Raw genomic sequence first — 21,009 nt, forward strand, 5'->3', positions numbered from 1 at the left:
TATCATAACTGTCTCTGGGTATCTAAGTTTTACTTCAGTTGTTTTGATGCTACATTGTCATGTTTACACTTAAAGTGCTTATTAGGCCTTATTGCCAAAAACCAAAACAACTTAGGATCATAAACAATCTATGTTAGTCAGAGAGACCAATCTATTTTGCTTGTAAGATGTAAGCAAATGAAATAAAAAGGGATTTGCTCATCACTTGTTTCAAACCTTTGACTTTAATCAGAAATGAGATGTGGACCTCATGACATGAGGTTTGAGATCCCCTGGAACAGATCATGTTTCAGTCGGTTATCTTTCCAGTGTTGTTGTGTTCACACTGCCCCCTTCTGTCCCGACTGGCAGGAGAGGTCTCTGATAAAACAACAACAACAAAAACATGATCTCTGTCCACACAGACAGGATGGTACAGTATTTCCTAGAAGTTAAGGGGCTTCAACATTATATCCCTAACAAAAACTTGCAGGATTAATATTAAATTAGTCAAAATGTGTTTAGCTATTCATACGTTATTTGTGTTAGATTTAACAGATATTTTTGCTATTTGCACATTCTTTTAAAAGCCATGGTTCACACTTAACTTTTGAAGTCTATATGAAGCAGATAATATGTTGTGCAGCAATGGTATGACTCTGGTTAAACACTATGAAACAAAAATCAATTTCCTACAAGAACTAAATGTGATTCAGTTAAGATTCCAAATTGAAAACAGCGTTTCCCCAGGGTTCTTTAGAAAGCCAGTGGATAGTGCGCACACAACATCCTTTTGTGCACACTATTTACCCCTGGATTGCTCCAGGCTAATGTCTCAATAATTTTCACTCCTTTCTCAGGTCCTTCCCACAAAGGACTTAACTAATGATCCATGGACAAAATGAAGCATTTAAATTTATTCATTAATCATTCATCTCCAGCTCATTGAAAATGCTAAACTTCCACAAAATTAAGATTGAATATTGAAAAGTGATTGAGGGAGACAGCTTTCAGTGGGTGAAGACGTTGGAGGAGAACGGGGCACCGTAACAAAAACAGGAGACTTTCGGCAGGACGGTGCTCTCCACCTGGACGTGGTCAAAGTGGCCAAAGTGCACTAAGTGCTACTTAAGGTCACGGGGTTTCACTAGTTGTAATTGGATCTTGAAATCTGGAGAAGCGTAGAATTTCTGTCAACACTGCCTGTAATTATTCTCTTTTCCAATTAATGGTGACATAGATTAATTATCTGATGAGGCAAAGCCAATTGCAATCATTCACCCAGCTAAAATTAGATCAGTCCTGACAGCAGCATGAAAGTCACCTGTTTCATTGTTATGGATTTGCTGCAAGTGAAGATGGGGGGGGGGGGGGGGGGGGTAGAGATAGTGAAGCATGCTAGGGTAAGTAAGTTGTCTGGTACAGGTGAATGTCCAATTACACTGCTACTTGCACTGCAGGCATCTACTCATTCACTCCAGCAGCATCTGGACTGGTTATGCTTGTTGTTTCCAGCGTTTTTGATGGAGGCAGAATCGTCTCTCAGGGACTGAAGGAACGCCGAGATGAGCCGAAGTTCTTCCGACAACTTTCCCTGGTTAAACAAGAGAAAGGAGAATGAATAACAAAGCAGGACAATTTGTTTAAATGCACTAATACGCTAAGTTTACTGTAGACAAAGATTTAAAGATCATAAAGCATATTTTTACAAAACAGTTACCAAAGTCTCTCACCATGACACGTTATTTTTGCTGTCGTTTAAAATCACAACATCCAGCAATTTGTTCCTCTAAAATTTTTTCCTCTTTTTCCAAGACAGACTGACCCTCGTCCTGTACTTGTTGCTGAGAAGAGACAATTGTTTTTTCCAAGACTAAGCCTTTATTTATATGAGGCAAAAATAAACTATTGTTTTCCTGTTACAATTGATCCGTCTCATTAGAATATTGCATTTTCAGAAAATAGTGGAGCAGGTTGAAAAAGCGCTGTGTTTCAAATAAAAAGGAAAAATCTTGAACTTTATGGAAAAATGATTTAGACTTCGCTGCTTTGACGTGTGGCGTCATGTGACTGGCCCGCTGCCTAAAGCTCCTTACCTAATCGGCTCCTTTCCGCTCATGTATCTTTCAAAGAAACCAGATTCAACTGAGTCACCAAGAACTGGCCAGAGATTGGAGCTGCAGCTGTGCTAAATGCTGGTTTAGCATCTAACGCCACGCTTAGCTCAGCGATTATTTGTGAAGCCCCTGCAAACAGTTTTATCTCAGCCTTACACTCTGACGTTTTTTAAAGGTGCGCCGAGTCCACAGCAAAGAACCGACACGTATCCAAACGTGTCGATGCAAGATGCAAAAAGTTGTCTTGTCTTGTTCAAAGGCGCTGTCCTCTGTATCCAGATGTGTCTGGTAGCCCAAAAAAAAAACAATCGGAACGGATATAAGGGATACAGGTACACGGTCCTTTTTTTTTTTAACATGGATGTATTCTCTGAAGTGCTGACAGTGGGTCTAACATTGGAAGTTGTTGTTTTTTTTGTTTTTTTTTTACTCTTTTTGCTTTTACCCTTAAAATTAGGATTGATTCATCATTAAACCATCAGAATAATCTTCTTTAATCAGATCAATTCCTCTTGAAGCCATTAGAAAAACAAATTACTATATCCAAATAACTGGTGTCCAGCCTAATAGAAGTAGACTCTGTCAGTTCAGTGAAAAGATGTAGTAGCTAATGCTTCAGATTTAATGTGTTTAATGGGGGAAGCATGGCACGGATCTGATGTTTACGAGACTGCTTGTGTTATGGACTTTAAAGTCCCTGAAAGCGGCTGACATTGGCTACAAGTGTGAGAGTAAAGTTACCGGCTTGTTCTTATTTTTTGTGGGGAGGCAGAATAACGCTCCTGGTGAACCGTGTCCAGGTTCAGTGCTTTAAAAAACCTCGGCATCCAGTTTTTCTATTAAACTGCCTGGCAGTGTCAACTAGCTTGGGAATGTGAACCAGCCTGGCCATGCAGAAATTCTCTGACTAACAATTATATCAGAAACAGGATCTTGGATTACCGTCCCCTGGGACTGGGGCAGTGGGCGTCTGCTCCAATCATTACTGGCCATTCAACAAAGCTCTGCACTGCTCTCTGCTGTTAGCCATTGTCAATTATGCCATCCCTAGTGTAAACTTGCAGAACACAAAGCTGAACTGCCAGTTCTGGCAGGAGTGTAACAGGATGACAGCCCACCGCCCCTCCGATCCCACCCCCACCCACCCAGGGGTTCCTCAGCCTTCCTTCCCTCAAGCTAGTTATGAGGGAAGTGCCATTTGGCATCTGAAAGAGCAAACCTGACCTTTCTTATGTTCTGCTTGTGGGGTTAAGTGGACATGATGGATTAGTGAAGGCCTCATCAGGACTCAGCCTGGTTTAACTCCAGTCGCAACCAGCATCGGTTCCATTGATCTTTGTACTTCTTTTGTTATAAACGGCCAAATAACCTTCGGAATCATGTCAATGTAGCTACAAAATCTCAAGAGCTCATCGTCAAGGTCTCAATATTTAGGGAGCGGTGCACAGTGGAAATTTTACGGCTGTTCATAAACTCTAAAAGTGCATTCCTTTAACTCCTAAGGGTTATTTCTCCTTGTGTATGTTATGGAGGATAGTCCCTTCTCCTGCACTCTTCTTTAGGAGCCAGTTTAAAGTGAGTGCTGCCTGCTCTGATGGAACCTGTGCTGAGCTGTGACGGGTGACGGTGCGGTGCGCTTGAATACACCGGCTCTTTTGTCCTTCACACTCTGCAGCTCCCTGATAGCTCCTCCCCCCCCGTGTCCCAACACTCCCTGCCTCGAGCAGCGATCTGCTGGGGCCTTTCGAGGCTGGGCTGCTGGGAAATAGCCGCTCCCTGTAATGTCTAGACCGGACCCGTCAAAAAAAAAAAAAAAAAAAACATGTCAGCAGCCGGAGGAGCGAAAACAGAGGAGGAGGCCTCTTGATAGCCCATTAAATTAGGTGTGCTGCATTGAAATAACTCACTGCGTGCGATAAACATGGCTACTGTTGGATTTGGAGGGTACCACTGTTAGGATAAAGATTAAGTAGAAAGTGGCTGTAGATAATAACATGGTCGCCTGCCACCTGGCTCCGTGGTAATGCTGGATAGGACGTTTTTATATAGATTCATCACTGTCCCTCTGTCCGCTTTGACCCCCCTCGCACATCACAGCACAGATTAGACACCGATTATCCTCTAATTGAAGATCCCTACTTTTCAACCTTGCAGAATATGCTCCCACTCTTGTGCAAGACAGACAGAAGGCTACCGTATTGACCAGGAAGAGAAAGTTGTAAGCCATGGATGTCCTCCGTGTGGTGTGATTGAGTCTGTGTTAGCTTTACAGTGAAAAACAAAAAAAACAAAAAAAATAAAATAAAATCACCGACCCACCAAAAACCGGCTCCAGCAGTTTATGTGCTGTTGGTGTTCACACGGTTCGAGTACAGTACCGTGCAAAAGTATTCACGCCCCTTGAACTTTTTTTACGCGACTAGCAAACTTCAATAGGATTTAATGTGACAGACAGACCAACACAAAGCGGTGCGTAATTGTGACCCGGAAGACAAGAATTACGTGGCGTTCGTAACATTTTACAAATAAATATCTGAAACATCTGGCATGCACTTGAATTCAGCGGCCGTGAGTAAAACACTTTTAGCTGCAGGTGTTTTGGATCTTGGCACAGATTTGTGTTCAGGCTTTGAGAGCGCCACACCAACACAGAGAGAGCTTTTGATGTAAATCACTCCTCTGCAGCTCTCATGAATGTTGTTCTGCTGGAAGAAAAACCTCTAGTCTGCAGCTTCCCCGTCTCTGCTGATGGAAAACATCCAGATAGCATGATGCTGCCACCGCCGTGTTTCACCATGGCGTTGGTGTGCTCACATTTTTTTGCATGTAGACCAAAAAGTTACACTTTTGTTTTATTTGACCACTATTAATCCCACTTCCTTCACATGTCTGTGGCAATCCTGCATGCCTCTGGGTGAAATGCAAATTTTAACAATCACTTTCTCCTTGACATTGTCTCTTGAATGCCTCATTTTTGCAGTGCACAACTAATAGTTGTCATGCCAACAGATTACCTTCCTCGAGTTGGGGATGTCTGCAGCTCCTCCAGAGATACCATCAGCTCTTTGGCTGCTTCTCTGATCAACGCTCTCCTTGCCCAGTGTTTCGCTTTTGCAAATGGCCACATCTTGGTGAGCTGGCAGTTGTGTGATACGTTTTCTTCTATTTTCAATTACAGATTGAACAAAGATTGGGATATTTCTTCTTTTTTTTTTTTTTTACTTTCCAATTCTGCGTCCATTCATTTATATTCAGTCTGTCTGGCGTGTTCCTTAGACTTCATGACGCCGTTTGTTCACTAAAGTTCTCTAACACTGTATAATTAAACAAAATACACAATGTGGACTCTTTTTACACTTTTAAACTAGGTGACTGCCAAAAAAAATAAAAGGTTTGCATTTGATTTGATTATATGGGTACAAGAGAATGTTTTTCTCTTATTTGTAAAGATTCTGCATTTTTTCCCCCAAAAAAATTTGGGGGGCTACTAACAGTATTAGTTCCTGTGCAACTTGTCACATTTCGTACTTAACCTCTTTATGTTGAGAATTAAGTTTAATAGTATATGTCCATAAATAAATTGACTTTGGAAACTGCAGTTCACATGTTCTTCAATCACTTGCACCTTCTTCTGAGATAATCAAGTTCTACACATACTTAATGAAGGAATTCCAGATAGACTCAAACAGGTCCTGTTTGCCGTTTAATATATATATATATGTAATTTATTCCAGAGGGAGGACAGATAACATCTGCTGCAGCCATTGGTTTATGGTCGATCTGAGTCTTTTTCCAAAACATTGATATACACCTCTTCGCATTAAGCAAACTTAAGTTTATAAACACTTGTTCATTTTTTTTCAGGGTACAACCTTGGCTCAAAAATTATTTGTTTGGAAATTAAAGATTCTGCATTTTACTTTTCAATAATGTCTCACTTTGTGTTGGTCTAAAGTCATTCAGTATAGCTGCCCAGTCACCCACATAATTTATCACATCAGTCTGTAATTTGACGAGGGAACGTATAGACTGTAATGTCAGACTAGTGTCTTTAACTCCACCGTAACACTGAGGCAAGACACTTTGGTGGATATGTGCCTGGCTGCTCTTGCTTGGCAAAGAAGACACAAGGCAACTGACTAGCTGGATGAGGCTCAAACAATGCAAAGCATAACATGGAGTTACTGTAGTATGCAAAAGAATATGCTACCATCTGTTAGCATACCTACACTGGGATGAATGTTGAATGAGAGGGATTTGCTGTGCAAACGCACAGTGCAGTGCGGGTGCAGCTTTCCAGCCTGTTTTTCTGCATATATGTACAAATACCTGGGCAGTTTTTATTTTCTGGGTGGTTTGTTGGGAGAGAGCCTGGCACTGGTCCAGTTCAGCCAGGCTGCGGAGGCTGCGTTGTTCTAAGTATTTTACCAAAACCTTGTGCATCCTCTTCTGCAACAAAGAGAGCTGGGGGGGGGGGGGAGAGAAGGCAGAAAAAAGGAATTGGTAAGGCAGGAGAGGAAATTAATGGCAGTGTTCAAGAAGAATGATGGAGGGGAATAGAGAAAGCAGTCAATAGCCCATTCTGCAGTACACGGGCCTGACAGGAATTTCACAGTCTCTTGGTTTCTCTGCCCACTCGTGTGCACTCATCAGAATCCAGTCACATCTGGCTGCCAGGATGGGGGGTTAATTTTCTCTAAATGCTTCAGCAGTTTTGTTCTAGCCGAGGCAAACTCTGTGACTGCAAAGCTGATGAGTAAAATATTTCTACTTCACCCAGTTTAACTTTATACCAATCCCCTCAAGACATATTTTACACATACACACAAAGTCATGAACCCCCCACAGAAAGCAGAAATTATTCCCAGTCTCTTTGAAAGACATGCTGCTTGCTTTATTATTTGAACACAGTTTCAAGCAAAGAGGTTTAAATTCTGATAGATGCCGTTGCTTTTCTCTTTCCCCCCCCCCCCCTCACTCCATCTCTGCACTCCCTACAAAGCTTATCATTGCTTGGCAATGTGTTCCCCAGTGCATTGAAAACTAAAGCGAATTAGCTCAGTCATCAGCTCCTGAAGGAAAGACAATAACAAGAATGGTTTTAATGGTGTACACTGTTAAAACCTAAGAGCCGAAAGCCTTTACATAAAGAGAGCCGTGCTAACATCTATACCTAAATTCCAAAGGGTGTCAAAAAAGATGTACATGCAAAGATGTTCAAGTCCTATTGTTAAAGAAGAAAAATTACTGAAAACAAACTAAGTACGGTTTGTCTTTTGTGACTGAAATGAGGGATTAGGACAAATAATCTGTATCTAACATACATCAAACTTGTAATGATGTCTAAGTGAAATGCTGTGCAGTGTCTTTCTTCCCTTTTAGCGTCACCTAATTATGGTCTTTGAAGTTCTTACTGCTGAAAATATTTAGGAAAGTTGTTGAGTTGCATTTGCCGTAGCCTTGCTAATCATGGCGAGGATTCAAATAAATTGAGCATATGTTATTGGTACACTGTTTATTCTGCTGTGCATCTGTACAGGTGGATTTTGATAATCAGCGGATGATTGCTGGTTAATTAGTCGGGCTAGCTGTTCGTGTAGAGCCTGCAGTCGGCCGCCTAACAAACATGGCAGTCGTGGCTTGCCATTTGTAGTGTTAAAACGGCACCTTGCCTTTATTGCCACCAGGAGTATTTTCAGACAAATGTGTTCTTTTTAGATAAAAGTTAAAAGTGTATCTGGCCAGATGACCAAGAATGGGCAGCAACTGGTTGTGAAAGCGGCAACATTGTGTTACTCTAAGCTCATTAAAGACACAAAAAGCTCCGGTCACTCTGTCTACCATTTTATTAAAAAGACAATAAATTGTAGGAACAGTATGAAAGAAAGTTTTTGGGATTTTGAAACAGTAATTTTTTTTCAAAGCTTGGATACCGGTGACCCTTCATCGCTAATTACATCATATCTTGAGTGATTTGTGAAATAGACAGTTATCTGCAAATTAACTGTTAATGAATGCCAGTAAAAGGTTTAGCTGTTTTCTATGAATCACAGTGTAATTAGCATTTAAACTACCAGAAGATTGACAAACCTAAGTAACTACAAGATATTATGGAATAGACTGTAGCAGACATAATACAGCCTATGCTAACAAGGTTACACAACACCACTAGCAATCAGTCTGAGCCTGTGGCTAATCGTGAGGGTAACATTATTAGTATCCCTTTGCTTTGCTTTGATATTTAATGCTTACATAAATTCTGTAGCTGTGGTGCATCTGTGCGACATACAGTGAACTCCCTATTCCTGTTTAAGATGGGTTAAAACAATCATAACCCCAACCAAATCTTTAATAAGATTACAAAGCAAACAATTGTCCTAAAATAAATGTGACAGACTCAAGTTTAATTCCTCCTTTACTTTTTTAAAAGGCAATGTGAGAATCCAGGAACTTTTGTTTAGTAATCTATGACTGCATGTTTATATCTGGTGTATAAATATGATGTGACAGAGAGGCCTATTTCTATTAGCCGCTCTTTAAACAGGGGTGGACAGGAGACATGGCCATTCAATTACGATGCGTTACGATTTTCTTAAATCAGGAAACGGCTACAAGAAAAGAGCTACTTGCCTAAACCTAACCATGTCAACATTTGGAGGAATAAATGAAAAATTAAAACTTCTATTTGAGGACCAAAGTTTATTTTGCGAACACGCACAGTGAGGAGGAAGGTTAAGGAGATGTAAAAAGTCTTCCAAAATCATTGCAGGGGAACTGTACGATTTTTTTTTTTAGATTAAGATTGTGCTGGTGCAATGAAAGCAAGATTTATCTTAATGCTTGTTGCACATCTTAACAAGGCAGGGGTGCCAACAAGTGTGGAGGGCACCGCATGTGGCATTTCTCAGTTGAACCACATGTCCAAGTAATTCGGCGGCAGCCGGGCTTAGATGGAGAGCGCGACATGTTCATATTCTTCAGTATCAGCTCGAAAGAGGAGCTTGGTACTGTGATAAAGTAACATGTAAAGGCAGTAACACCTGGTAAAAGGTACCTTACATTAAGTGGGAATATCGTCAACTATTGTTAGAAGCACGATATATGTCTAAAAGGCATGGGGGGAGGGGGGGGGGGGTATTTAAAGCTCATCTAAAAGATGGGTTCTTTGAAAAAAAAAAAAAAATAGGGAATATTCAAAGACACAAGTATAAAGAATCCCACACATGTGTGCTTATGTTTCAGCTCTCAAATGACCCTGACGTTATGCAATGCATTTACCTTGTGGCTTTATGTTATAAGCAAATCAATAACACATAATCTAATTTACTAAGATTTGTACTAACTGGTATGCATGATGCAAACATTACGAGGACAAGTGGGTATATAAAAAAAACAGGAAAGAAGTGTTTTTAAATGTTAATGTTTAAATCAGATTAAAAATAATGCGCCATCTACATGTCTGATATGCCGCTGATCATAAGCTTGTTATCAAACCAAAATTAGGCATAAAGCACAAGCGGAGAGGCTGCAGTAGAAGTGTGGGGCTGAAACAAACAAAAACGGCGAAGGCTGAATCCGGAGTAAAAGAAAATCAGGCTTTGATCATGAGCGTGGAGAATCCTGTCCACAGGATTTTATTTTTGCATGCATTTTTCACTTGATAACATTCATGCAGTTAGATGAGGAATTGCTCAAGTAAAGGTATTAGTCATTTTTGGAACAAATAATATGTGTTTTTCATTGCAAGAGCAGTGTGTCTCCTTCCTTGTGCTATGCCTGTCATATGTAATTCCATTCCAGTTAAAAAAGTGTCGAAAACTATAAAGATTAAAAAGTAAAAGGCTTGCAGAGTTGTCTCCCTTAACTAGTGAAGTGTGGACTTGTGCTATTTTACTGCTGAAAGCACATTCATTGTCTGATCGTAACCTGTGGTTGCTGTTGATCTCCTACCAAGTGATGCAGGGAGGAAATTTGTAACCCAACAATAATGAAATGTTTTACCTGGGAACATCTTACAGAGCTATAATTATAAAAAATTTGGAAGTTTTTGCATGTTCCATCAACCTCTTGCTTTACTCCCCAGAAGCAAAAATACACAGCTATTATTACAATATGCCACATCTATCATCCTCCTCCACTTAAATTATCTAATCATTATTAAATTGCGGCAGTAACCTTCGCTAAGACATCTTAAAATTGCTGTCCATGCACAGAAAAACACAACAAAAAGGAGGAAAGGAGACGAGAGAAACGTGTTATATTTAAAGGTTTCACTGTACCTCTGTGTAATAGCTACACTTGTTATGTGCCTGGTGTTTCTCACTCAGTGCAGATCCCGACTCCTCTTTGACTTCCAAGACCATCTTCTTAAGAACTTCGTATTCGCTTGCTAGTTGCTCGTTTTCAATACGTGCAGCATTCAGGGCTTCCTGCGCAGGCGAGGAAAACAGATAGTTGTTAACCACACAACATGTTCACAGCGACTTAAATAAAAAGCCTCACCCTACTGTAGCTGTAGTATCTCACAAAAGCATTCATCACTCCCTTACAAACTTCCCTGTATCTGTGGGTGATTCTTTTCGATGGAACAAAAAGTATCAGATCATTGAGAGGTGGAATGAAAAAAAAAATACATCAAATGCACGATTTATTTGATGAAATAAAATGAACATTGCCCATCTCCCTGAATTCACTATCCCCAGCACGAAACATGATCCTGGCAGCATCGTGCTGTGGGCTTGAATCTCTTCAGCCACGACAAGGAAGCTGGTCAGAGTTAATGGGAAGATAGTAATAAATAGTAATATCATCTTTATTGTCATTGAAACATACATTGAAACATACATTACAACGAAATTTGTTTTTAACCCATCACCCTTGGGGAGCAATCAGGGGTTAAGGGTCTTGCTCAGGGACCCAGAGTGCCGGGACCGGGGATCGAACTGGGTACTTGCATCCTTCTATGAGTGTAAGCGCGCTGCTCTAACCACTAGAGGCTAACACTCCCCATACAAGATAGATGAAACCCTTAACGGAGTCCTGGAGGAAAACCTGCTAGAGGCTGTGAGAGACATGACAGTGGGGTTGAGGTTCACCTTCTAACTTCTAATGACAACAAACACACAGCAAGAGCTACAATGGAAACATTTAGATCAGAGCATATTAAGTGTTAGAATGGCCCAGTAAAGTACATCTAGTTGGATACAAGGATGTTGCCATGGATATGGTCAAAAACAAAAACGCGGCAGTCTCTTACTTGCAGGTGTACATCCTGTGTACTTGATGGTGTAAAGAAAATCCATCTTGTTATCCAAGGGATAGCATTAGCGTGAAAAGTAGTGAAAAGTAGTAGTGTTGTCCCAGCTTGGCTCAAAGCCACAATGACCAACAACACTGCTGCCCAGCCTACGTCCATCCTCCCCCTGTCTGCTCCGTCAGCTACACCACCTCTACAAAAGTTTTTTCCCCCCACAACAAGTCTAGTATTATCTACTACATATTGTTACATGTTATTCTTATCAGCATTAAAATCTGAAGAAATTAAACAGAAGGAAACCGCATCGTAGAGCATGGAGCACAAGAGGCTGCTGTGGGAGAGCAGCCATTATTGGAACAGGGATTGAGATATACATGCTCTAAATCGTCAATGCTTAGATATATAGTCCTCTCCAGCGAATTCTGGGTCTTCCCTGGGGTCTCCTCCCAGTGGGACACGGCCAGAAAACCCACGAAGGGAGGAGTTCAGAGGGCATCCAGGTTAAGGTAGTGGAGGGTTTGGATACCCCAATGATGCTCAGGGCTGTTCTGTCCAAAGCTTTAGCTCCTGGTAGAGTATCTCATGACCAATTGGCCTAGAGGGAGGGATCAGACTAAGTGTGATTGAAAGTTTCCAATGAGACGACCAAAGTAATGGGTGAACCTCATCCGGATGAGGGAGACCAGGGCATCCTACTAGAGCCAGGCCTGGTGGTTGAGTTTGGCTCCTGGGGCTCTGCCGGGCTCAGTACGAAGAAGCTACAGTAAGCCCCTTTATTTGGACCCACCACCTGCAGAGAGGAACATCGGGATGGGGTGCAATGCAAGCTGAGGGGCAGGGGAGGGCGGGAGGCTTGCCGTGCTAATCCCTGGTGCCATTCACTGGCTTTAGGCATATAATAGATGAAAAAAGAAATCCAGCATACTGCAAAAAAAAAAAAAGGGAGTAAAATCACTAAGTCTTCAGTTATGGCGCTGACCTCTATGAGCTCATTTATGATGCATGCATTCTGTATTTGGTCTCCCGAATAAGCCAAAATAAATAATCAGAACACAACTATGGACACTTTACTGTGAAATAAGGCAAATAAATCACAGCAACTATGCCTCTCACTTCATGTCGCCTTTTCTACCGAACAATGTTTCCTGAGTGCTGGAAAAGGGGGACGTGAGAATATCTCAACTGTACCTGCAGACATAATGAAGTGTGTCTCTGCAGTAAAACAGAACAGCACTAAAGTGATGAGTTTAACCCAGCAGAAAGAGGGGCTGTAAACATGACAAATGCCTGCTATTGATTTCAGGTTTAATTACTCCATGCAGCACTGACAAAGCCCATCTGATGCTGTTGTGAAGTGTAAATGGAACAAATTACACTTCATTGCCCATAAGAAACTGATAGCGTCGGCAGTTTGCATTGTTTACTTTGTCCTCGCCAGGCGACAAGGCCTGATCAAATCAAAACGTAGGTGTGTGCTCGAAAATTGAAACTCTTTCACCTATATATGGGTTTAGATGGAGCGCAAGAGTGGCTCCTTTCGCGTTCTACATGAATATGTGCATTCGTGTCTCTGATATTTCCAAAGATGACCACACATAAAACTTCCCTGTAACAGTTCGTGAAGAACAGACAAGCTGTGGTCAGCATATTTATTAGGATTTTCACATTCAAAGGTGTCTAATCATTCTGCTTCATGCACCGTGATTTCCGGATGCACGCTCTGCTTATTATGTTATGCTAATACAGACATTATGTGTGGTTTATATTGGTATCAGTGATTAAAGTGACCCATTTGCTTTAGAACCTGAGACTCTCCCTGATCTTTTTATTTGGCGGGGAGTGTTGCTGTTGTATCATCTTATTTCTTCAAGTGAAAAAAGACTAAACTCCTTTTTGCATGGCTAACTTTTATCCGGCTAATGGGAGTTGTGTCTATGAGGAAGACTTTTAATTCTTAAATTGTCTCACGCCAACAACTTCTTTAAAGTTGCTGCACTTGGATGCATGGCGGCTTAAGCTCCATTGCCTTTTCTTGTTTTGAACTAATGCATTCTTGATCACCGTTTAATGAAACTATATACCACATGGCGATTTCACATTAGATAAGCCATGTGAAACCCCCATCAGCAAAGAGGCTCTGGCTGGGGCTGATAATCCTGCAGATGAAAACCTTACAATAAATAGGGGCTTCTCTTACAAAAAAAGGCTCTTCAGATGAATGCTATTTCTTGCAGAGCAGATTCATGCTCTCTAAGGTTGTTTCGTGTTATAAATAAACACGAGCCGAGATGATGTGATCCTCTCAAACGGGATATAGTGTCTTGTATTAAAATTGCTATTAAAAAAATGTTTGGCCTACAGGTAACAAAAGCAGACACGGCATCACACCACGACATGCATCATCAAATTCGTCCAGACGAAAAAGAAAGAAAGAAAGAAAAAAAAAAAAGACTACAACAGCAGCGACTTGTCATTTGTGGCAAAAAGCACTTAAACGAGATTGACCATGGCTTGTAATTTTAATTGCAGACTGCTCCGTTTTCTCTGTATCTTAAGGGACGTATTGTAACAAGCAATGTGCTGACACTAATCCAAAACCAAATAAACAATGGGGTCTTTTTTTTCTTTTGCTTTTTGTTGTTTTGGTTTTTTTTGTTCGTTTTTTTTTTTTTTTTTTACAGCTCGCCTCTGGCTTCACTGCAGTTGACACAAAATTCATGTATTTACAGACAGTTATTGTGACACTGTTTTGTTTTCTCTTACCTTGGTGTCTTCCATTAGCTCTTTCCTTGCTTTAAGGTGAGCCGTGCGTGTCCTTATGAATCGCTGCGTTCGTTGCTGGCAGTTATTAATATCAGACTGCAAGGCGCTCATTATGTGAGCAGCTGATTTGTTTTTGAACTCCAACACGTGGAAATCTTTTCTGCAAGGAGACGACTGAATTAGTGCAACTTCCAAAGTTGTTAAAACAACCGATATATATTGATAAAATTGACACAAGAAAAATGAATCGTTTAAAGACACTCGTTTGCGTCAGAAATCGATGCAAACTAACCCGTTCACATTCGCCTAGACTCTTGCACTACTAGTGGCAGCAGCATTGCATCATCAGAGACACTCAGCCCCTCCTCTCCCTTCAGCCGCTCGTCTGACCAAAACAATGAGCTGCTGCGTGAAGGTTAAACTCGGCCAAAGTGTCGCCTACAGTGACCAGGATAACACAATAGCCTTATTCGGGATTACTTTGCAGATGAGGCACACTGATAGGAAAAAAAAAAACTAAATGCCGGAATGATGCCACATGCTAGCTACACTAACACTGATGTTTAAGAGCTCAATTCTGTAGCTGCAACAGTGAGGAAATAAACCTCCCACATGACATAAGTTAATGTCATCTATTTAAAAATTAGCATCACGTACACAGACAGCCCAATGACTGTTCTGTGGAGAGGCGCGCTCCTACTATTAGTGTAATGTTGTCCACTGTTTTGCTCAACAGGGAGGTCACACTTTAAAATAAATAATAGACTTTTTCAAGATGAAGGTTGAATTGCTCCCTACTTGTTGGTTTTGCCCTAATTAAGAGGCAACAATACTTTCATATTATGAATTAAAGGAGCAATAAGTAATAAAGACACCTAGTGGTGCAGATTGGAACTACACATACACACCACCTGCCACAGAGAGCAGCCATTCCTTCAACGGTCCATTGCTGCTGTAAAACCCCACTGAATATTTACAGGGTAGGCATATGATGCTGTATTATGTTCTATTTCTGGTCCACTTCTCTTAGGCTATGTTCATGCTGCAAGTCTTGATGCTCAATTCCAATTTTTAGCTGAAATCTGATTTTGTTGAGGTGGCCATTCATATTACTATTAAATGATAAAATGCAACGTGACCATTCAGACTGCGGACGCTTTGAAAAAAATCCGATACATATCCAAATTAGTACCACATATGGAAGTGGCAGAAATCTGATTTTTTGGGGGGTGAAAAGATCGGAATTGGGCCGGAAAAAGACGGATATGTGTCACAAATGGGCAAAAAGATCGGATTAGGGTCGCATTTGCCTGCAGTGTAAACCTAGCTTTAGTGGCTTCCATGTTTGCAGGCTGCTGCTCTTTTGCCAACATGAAATATCAAAGGCTGCACTCTGTTTTGGGAACCCTGGGAACTCTCATATGATTGGCTCAGGAACCAGGAAGTAAACACAAGCCACATGTTGCACCAAAGTAGTTCCAAACAGTACCTCTAGGTAACTGCAGTATCAAAACTAGTATTGACTATCAAGTTTTTAACATCGTATCAAGTTTGAAATTTTAGTATTGTGACATCAAACTAACAGAGAATAGGCTTTATATCTCTTTGAGGTTGGAAATTATGTAATACCATGAGAAAAATTGGACTTTTAAGCATAAAGTCGATTCATTATGGTCAGCTTGTTAAAGCAGTGAGTTCTTGGAACTTACTCAAGCTCCGCTATGACTTCTGGAAGCGTTTCAACATTTTTTTCTATTTCAAGAGAAGCCTTCTCGTATTCTTCACTTTCACTTATAAGGAGAGTATTTCTGGCAAGAATGTCGTCAATTCTCTGTAAGGTGGCACTGTGTAAATCCTGTAAATAAAGAAAATAGCCATTTTAAAATGAATATGTGAATTATATTTGGTTTAAATGATTTTGTCCATCAAATTATATACAACCCCCATAAAGTAAACCTCTTTTGAATTCTTACCCGAGCAGCTTTAAGCTGGTCCCACTTCAACTCGTTGTCCTTCTTTAAGCTGACTAATGTCATCTTCTTTTCACACTGAATCTTTTCTAAATTTTCTGTCAGTTCCTTCATTCTCTGCACAAACAAACAGTGAAATGTGTTAAACGATTCTTTCAGTGTTCTACATTATAAGCACCAGGCCCATGCACAGCCAAAAAAAAACTAATTTACTCATGAAATAAAGAATAAAAACAGGATATATTTAGCTTACAAATTCATTTTTGTTAAAACAATCAATATATGTCTAATATAATAGGGTACCCCAAATTGAAGAAATAAATGAATACCAGGCAAAAACAGATAGAATAGGGCCACAGTGTGTATGCTTTTTAATGTTCAAACAATATATTAAATAAAATCATCAAAACATATTCTCCCTTAAAACTAATGAAAACTCTGCTCTAAATAAATTAAATAAAAATAAAGCATCCCACATGCTCTGTAAAATGCATGCTTCAAAAAGAGAGCAGGATTGTTCAAGTAGCCACTTCACAGAAGCAGCCTCCTTGGTGCACTGTGCTACTGTTAACAATGGGTCTATTATTATGCTAATAAAATCAAACAGACAGCTAAGTAACATTTTCCTATTTATTCACTGTTTTTTGTGTGCTGTTCTATATCAAAGTGAATTATATTTAGCCTTCTACATTTATTAGTGTGGGATGTTAATTACCAGGCAAAAAGATTCTTCAATAGTTGAAGTATAAAGGTGACGCTGTAATTATAAAATAGTGTCTAGTTGTTTCTGTCCTCAGCACTTTAATGTGAGAGTTGGCATTGTCCAGTGAAATGATTGTGGTCATGCCTATATATTTTCCTTTGGGCTCTCACATGAAAATAATAAAGTTTAAATGAAAGAAAACTAGTGAACTGGTCCAATTTGTAAAACATTAAGACTGTCCTTAAATTGTCTCTGTCCGTCCATCTCAATAAAAAGATATTCAAAATAAGAAGGAATCCTGGAGTGCAAAACATGTAGGCTATGTGTTATACATGGATGGTCTTTGTATGAATAGGCAAGTGTTTTCAGCAGATGTGGCGTCTAAATATTCCCTGCCCACCCCTTCGTTTTTATTTTTAGGAAACGTCGGGCCAGAAGCCACGCAATGTTTTCAGCAGCAGCGTAAAGTTACGTATTGTGGTTAATTTTGCATCAAACAACGTCAGGGATTCCGTAGACACTGATATGTCTGCCTGATGCTACGTGTCACTAAATAAATATGGTGGCTGAAATGGTTTGGCCTGTTCAGCACTGCATGAGGGAAAAGTTGAGGAGCAGGAGGGAGCGCCAATGTGGGGGCTTGTGCAAACCGAGGATAGAGCCTGATAGAGAATTCTTGCAAGAACTCAAATAAATGCCCGTCAAATATCAAAACACTTCTGAGGGTAATTGATGACAGAGAGGGAATATTGATGAATGAACAAAAAATTGTGCTGCAGCAAAAAGGGTGCGCTGCAAAAACAGAACTAAAAATAAGTATTTTTTTCTTGAAATTAGTGTATTTGTACTTTATTTGAGCAGGTAAATAAGATCAATTGCCAATGGAATAAGAGTTTTGCACTTAAAATAGGAACAATTCATCTCCATCAACTTATTTCAAGTGCATTATATCTAATTATCTTATTTTAGGGGTAAAAATACTCTTTCCATTGACAGATAATCTTATTTACCTGCTCAAATCAGGGACAAATGCATTAATTTCAAGAAAAGTTTACTTATTTTTAGTTCTGTTTTTGCAGTGTGCTTTTTTTCACCCAGGGCAAAAGGGCAGGTGCTTACAGACCACTGGGAGTCTATCTTTGCATGTGCCTGATAAGAAATACTGGTAAAAAAAAAAAAAAAAATCATGGACCAAAACGCAAGAGGTATCCCACCATGAAGACCAAGGAGCTCTCCAAACAAGTCAGAGACAAAGTTGTTGGGAAGTCAGGGTGAGGTTATAAAAAAATATCCATATATTTGATGTTTTTTGATGAAATGAATCATCTCCAAATGGAAAGCATATGGTACCACAACAAACCGGCCAAAAGATGGCCGCCTACCAGAACTCATAGACCAGGCATAGACCAGGCAAGGAGGGCATTAATCAGAGAGACACAGAGACCAAAATTAACCCTGAAGGAGTTTCAGAGCTCCACAGCAGAGACTGGAAGATCTGTCCATAGGACCACAATAAGCTGTACACTCCATAGAACAGGGCTTTAAAAAGCCAATACTTGTGTGTTAAAAGTGTTAAAAACAAGAAGGCATGTTTTGAGTTTGCCAACAAGCACGTGGGCGACTCCAAAAATGTATAAAGGAAGGTGTTCTGGTCAGATGAGACAAACATTTAACTTTTGGACCACCGAGGAAAATGCTATATCGGGCACAAACTCAGCACACCCGCTCACCCCAACAACACCATCCCCACAGTGGAACATGGTGGCAGGATCATGCTGTGGGGATGTTTTTCAGCAGCAGGGACTAGGAAACTAAAACATGCTTCGTCTTCAGCAGGCTGCCTGGCGCGCTGAAGTTTTCTATTATTTGGTCCTAATTGTTGTTTTCTTCAATGCAAAAAATAACTACGTCTTCACAGTTGTAAGCATGTTCTATGAACGAGACGTTGAACAATCTCAAACAATTCATTTTAATCCCAGGTTGTGAAGCTGGAAAGAAAACATGAGAAATGCCAACAGGGGTGAAAACATTTCCAAGTTACTGTGTCAGTGCCTCATCATATTTACACCCCAGCAAGATAGGACGTCATGGATTAATAATTTAAACAGCTTTTGATACCCTGACCAGATAAAGAAAATATCTCAGTTGTTTCGCAAGAAGTGTTGGAGCTGCTATTGAGCGTGGCATTGATTTTATTTTAATGAAATATTTGCTAAAACTGTAGGTTCTTATATTGCTGTACAAATATACTGAAATTAACGGTTTCATTTTCATAATGTTTAAACATACAAATATGCTATAAAAGTTCTATTTATCTTAAGCTTTTCCACACATCTTTACTAAAGGTGCAAATAAATGTGGTGGGCCCTTTACGAGGACATGTGATATTAAATTAGGACCGCTGTTTAGCACCTAAAAAAGGAACTACTGTGCTTTGAGATTAATGAAAGCTGGATAATGATGACTATATGACCGACATGACGAAAAATAAATGTGGATCCTCAGCCAGCCTTGTTTGTCACAGTTCCAGTTTTCATAAATGTCATAATTACTCTGCTAATATCTACTCGTATCTATCTGCAGGTTGAGGTGTTTAGCTTCTTTAAATTGTTGCCATTTCTGGACTTACAAAGATTAATACTTATTGAGATTGTCTGAATGACATGTATTCTTGTCTTTCTCATTTTGAAGAGTCACAAAAACAAATGGACCGAAACGAGAAGTTCTGGATTACCACATAAAATGTCTCCAGATTGTGATCAATCTAAACAAGGGAAGTTTGGATTTTAAAAATGATTCAGATATATTCATTTTGCAGGGGTGCTAATTACTTTGCCATTTGGAGGAAAAAAAAAAAAACTTTTTTCATCGCTATTTTACTTTACTCTAAAGACTGGATTTCTCAGAAAGAAGTGAGATAATTTTCCTGCAACACAATACATATATTGTTAAGCCTTTTTTATAAATACAGCATCAAACAGAGGTGTCATTAAATGTGGGGGGTGCTGTATTCGACAGCACGCATAACACCTTTTTTAAGGAATTGCTGTATTTAGATGTAGAATATAATTCCTTTTGTGTACCTTAATTTTCGTGTCCAGAGCTTGTGTCGCACCAGACGATTCATCAAATTCTTTCTGCAGTTGTCGGTTGATTAGCTCTGAACTTTCTTGCTGTTTCTTCAGTTCACCGTTGACATTTGCACTCTGAGCCTGATTGAAGAGCACATTATAAAACTGTGCTTAGGCTTTTACTTTTGGAATACATGCAGCAGATGTGCATTACATTCACAAAATGCAAAATGATTTTAAGCCTCAAGCAGTGAATCAAGGAGAAACATTTTCAGTTTCAGTTTTAAATCTCACAAATTTACCTTTAGCACTTCCAGAGCAGTCATGTGGGTAGTCAGGTCTTTTCTTAAACTGTCAATATTTGTCTGCAGAGCACAGTAGGGACACTGAATATCACTGGAAGACACAGTCAAAACTTGTACATGCCGTAACCTGGGAATTAGAGATAGAAAACGGACATCTGTTGTCTCTGACCCTGGCAGTCTGTTCTTCCATGAAGGTGAGCTGCTCCTGCTCTTCCAGCTTAGCCTGAATGACACTATGCTGGGCTACAACCTGGGTCACTTCCTCCTTGGCCTTTTCCCACTGCTCGTCATTGTCAGTGATTCTCTGGAGCATCTGCTTCCTCTCCTGACGCATCTGCTTCACTGCTTTCTCGCTAACAAAGCACACAGTAAAAGCATACATATGGAATGAACACAGCAAGTGGCTCGTCATATAGTGCACGCGGCGGCACAACTTAACAGGGAACTGTACATATTCCGACACTAATTTGGCTTTGGGCGCCGTACCTCTCACAAATGTTCATCTTGTAGTCCTCCACCGTCTGTTCATTCTCCTGGTTTTCTTTACACAGAGCTGCAAAAGCTTCCTGTTTGGATTGAAGCTGTGCCTCCGTGAAGGAAACTTCTGCTTCCCACGTGGGTTTCTGCAGATTACATTCAACACAGTAAAGAGGAATGGATCATACACGGGTTCAGTTTTATAGTTACTGCATATTTTGTGGCAGATAAAGTGCCCTGACTGAAGAAAAAGACATGGAGGTCATCTTCTTTTTCACATGAGAAAAAGATGTGGCCACGTGTCCCACGTGAGATTACAATAAAAAGCAAAGGTTTAAAAAACTATAGCAAAAAATGTGACACGTGAA

The 21,009-nt window shown here is 40.1% G+C and overlaps 1 protein-coding gene across 3 annotated transcripts in view; it reads right to left on the minus strand.

Moving 5' to 3' along the window:
- Positions 1–205: 205 nt before the first annotated feature.
- Positions 206–21,009, minus strand: part of LOC105935520 (coiled-coil domain-containing protein 178) — a 36,323-nt gene continuing 15,519 nt past the window's right edge. The window contains exons 12-22 of one of the 3 annotated variants that reach the window (XM_012875974.3): positions 20,651–20,787; positions 20,334–20,517; positions 20,162–20,224; positions 19,872–20,000; positions 16,089–16,202; positions 15,825–15,970; positions 14,116–14,275; positions 10,376–10,525; positions 6,426–6,560; positions 1,421–1,573; positions 206–360 (exon numbers count right to left, since the gene is read on the minus strand). In XM_012875974.3, the coding sequence (XP_012731428.2) occupies positions 1,448–1,573; positions 6,426–6,560; positions 10,376–10,525; positions 14,116–14,275; positions 15,825–15,970; positions 16,089–16,202; positions 19,872–20,000; positions 20,162–20,224; positions 20,334–20,517; positions 20,651–20,787 (1,344 nt within the window). In that variant the 3' untranslated portion in view covers positions 206–360; positions 1,421–1,447. Of the gene's footprint in view, positions 1,574–6,425; positions 6,561–10,375; positions 10,526–14,115; positions 14,276–15,824; positions 15,971–16,088; positions 16,203–19,871; positions 20,001–20,161; positions 20,225–20,333; positions 20,518–20,650; positions 20,788–21,009 lie in introns of all 3 variants that reach the window. The other 2 variants (XM_036138266.1, XM_036138267.1) reach the window with 2 other exon arrangements.

The sequence above is a fragment of the Fundulus heteroclitus genome, chromosome 6 (genome assembly GCF_011125445.2).
Source record: "Fundulus heteroclitus isolate FHET01 chromosome 6, MU-UCD_Fhet_4.1, whole genome shotgun sequence".
Classification (NCBI taxonomy): domain Eukaryota; kingdom Metazoa; phylum Chordata; class Actinopteri; order Cyprinodontiformes; family Fundulidae; genus Fundulus; species Fundulus heteroclitus.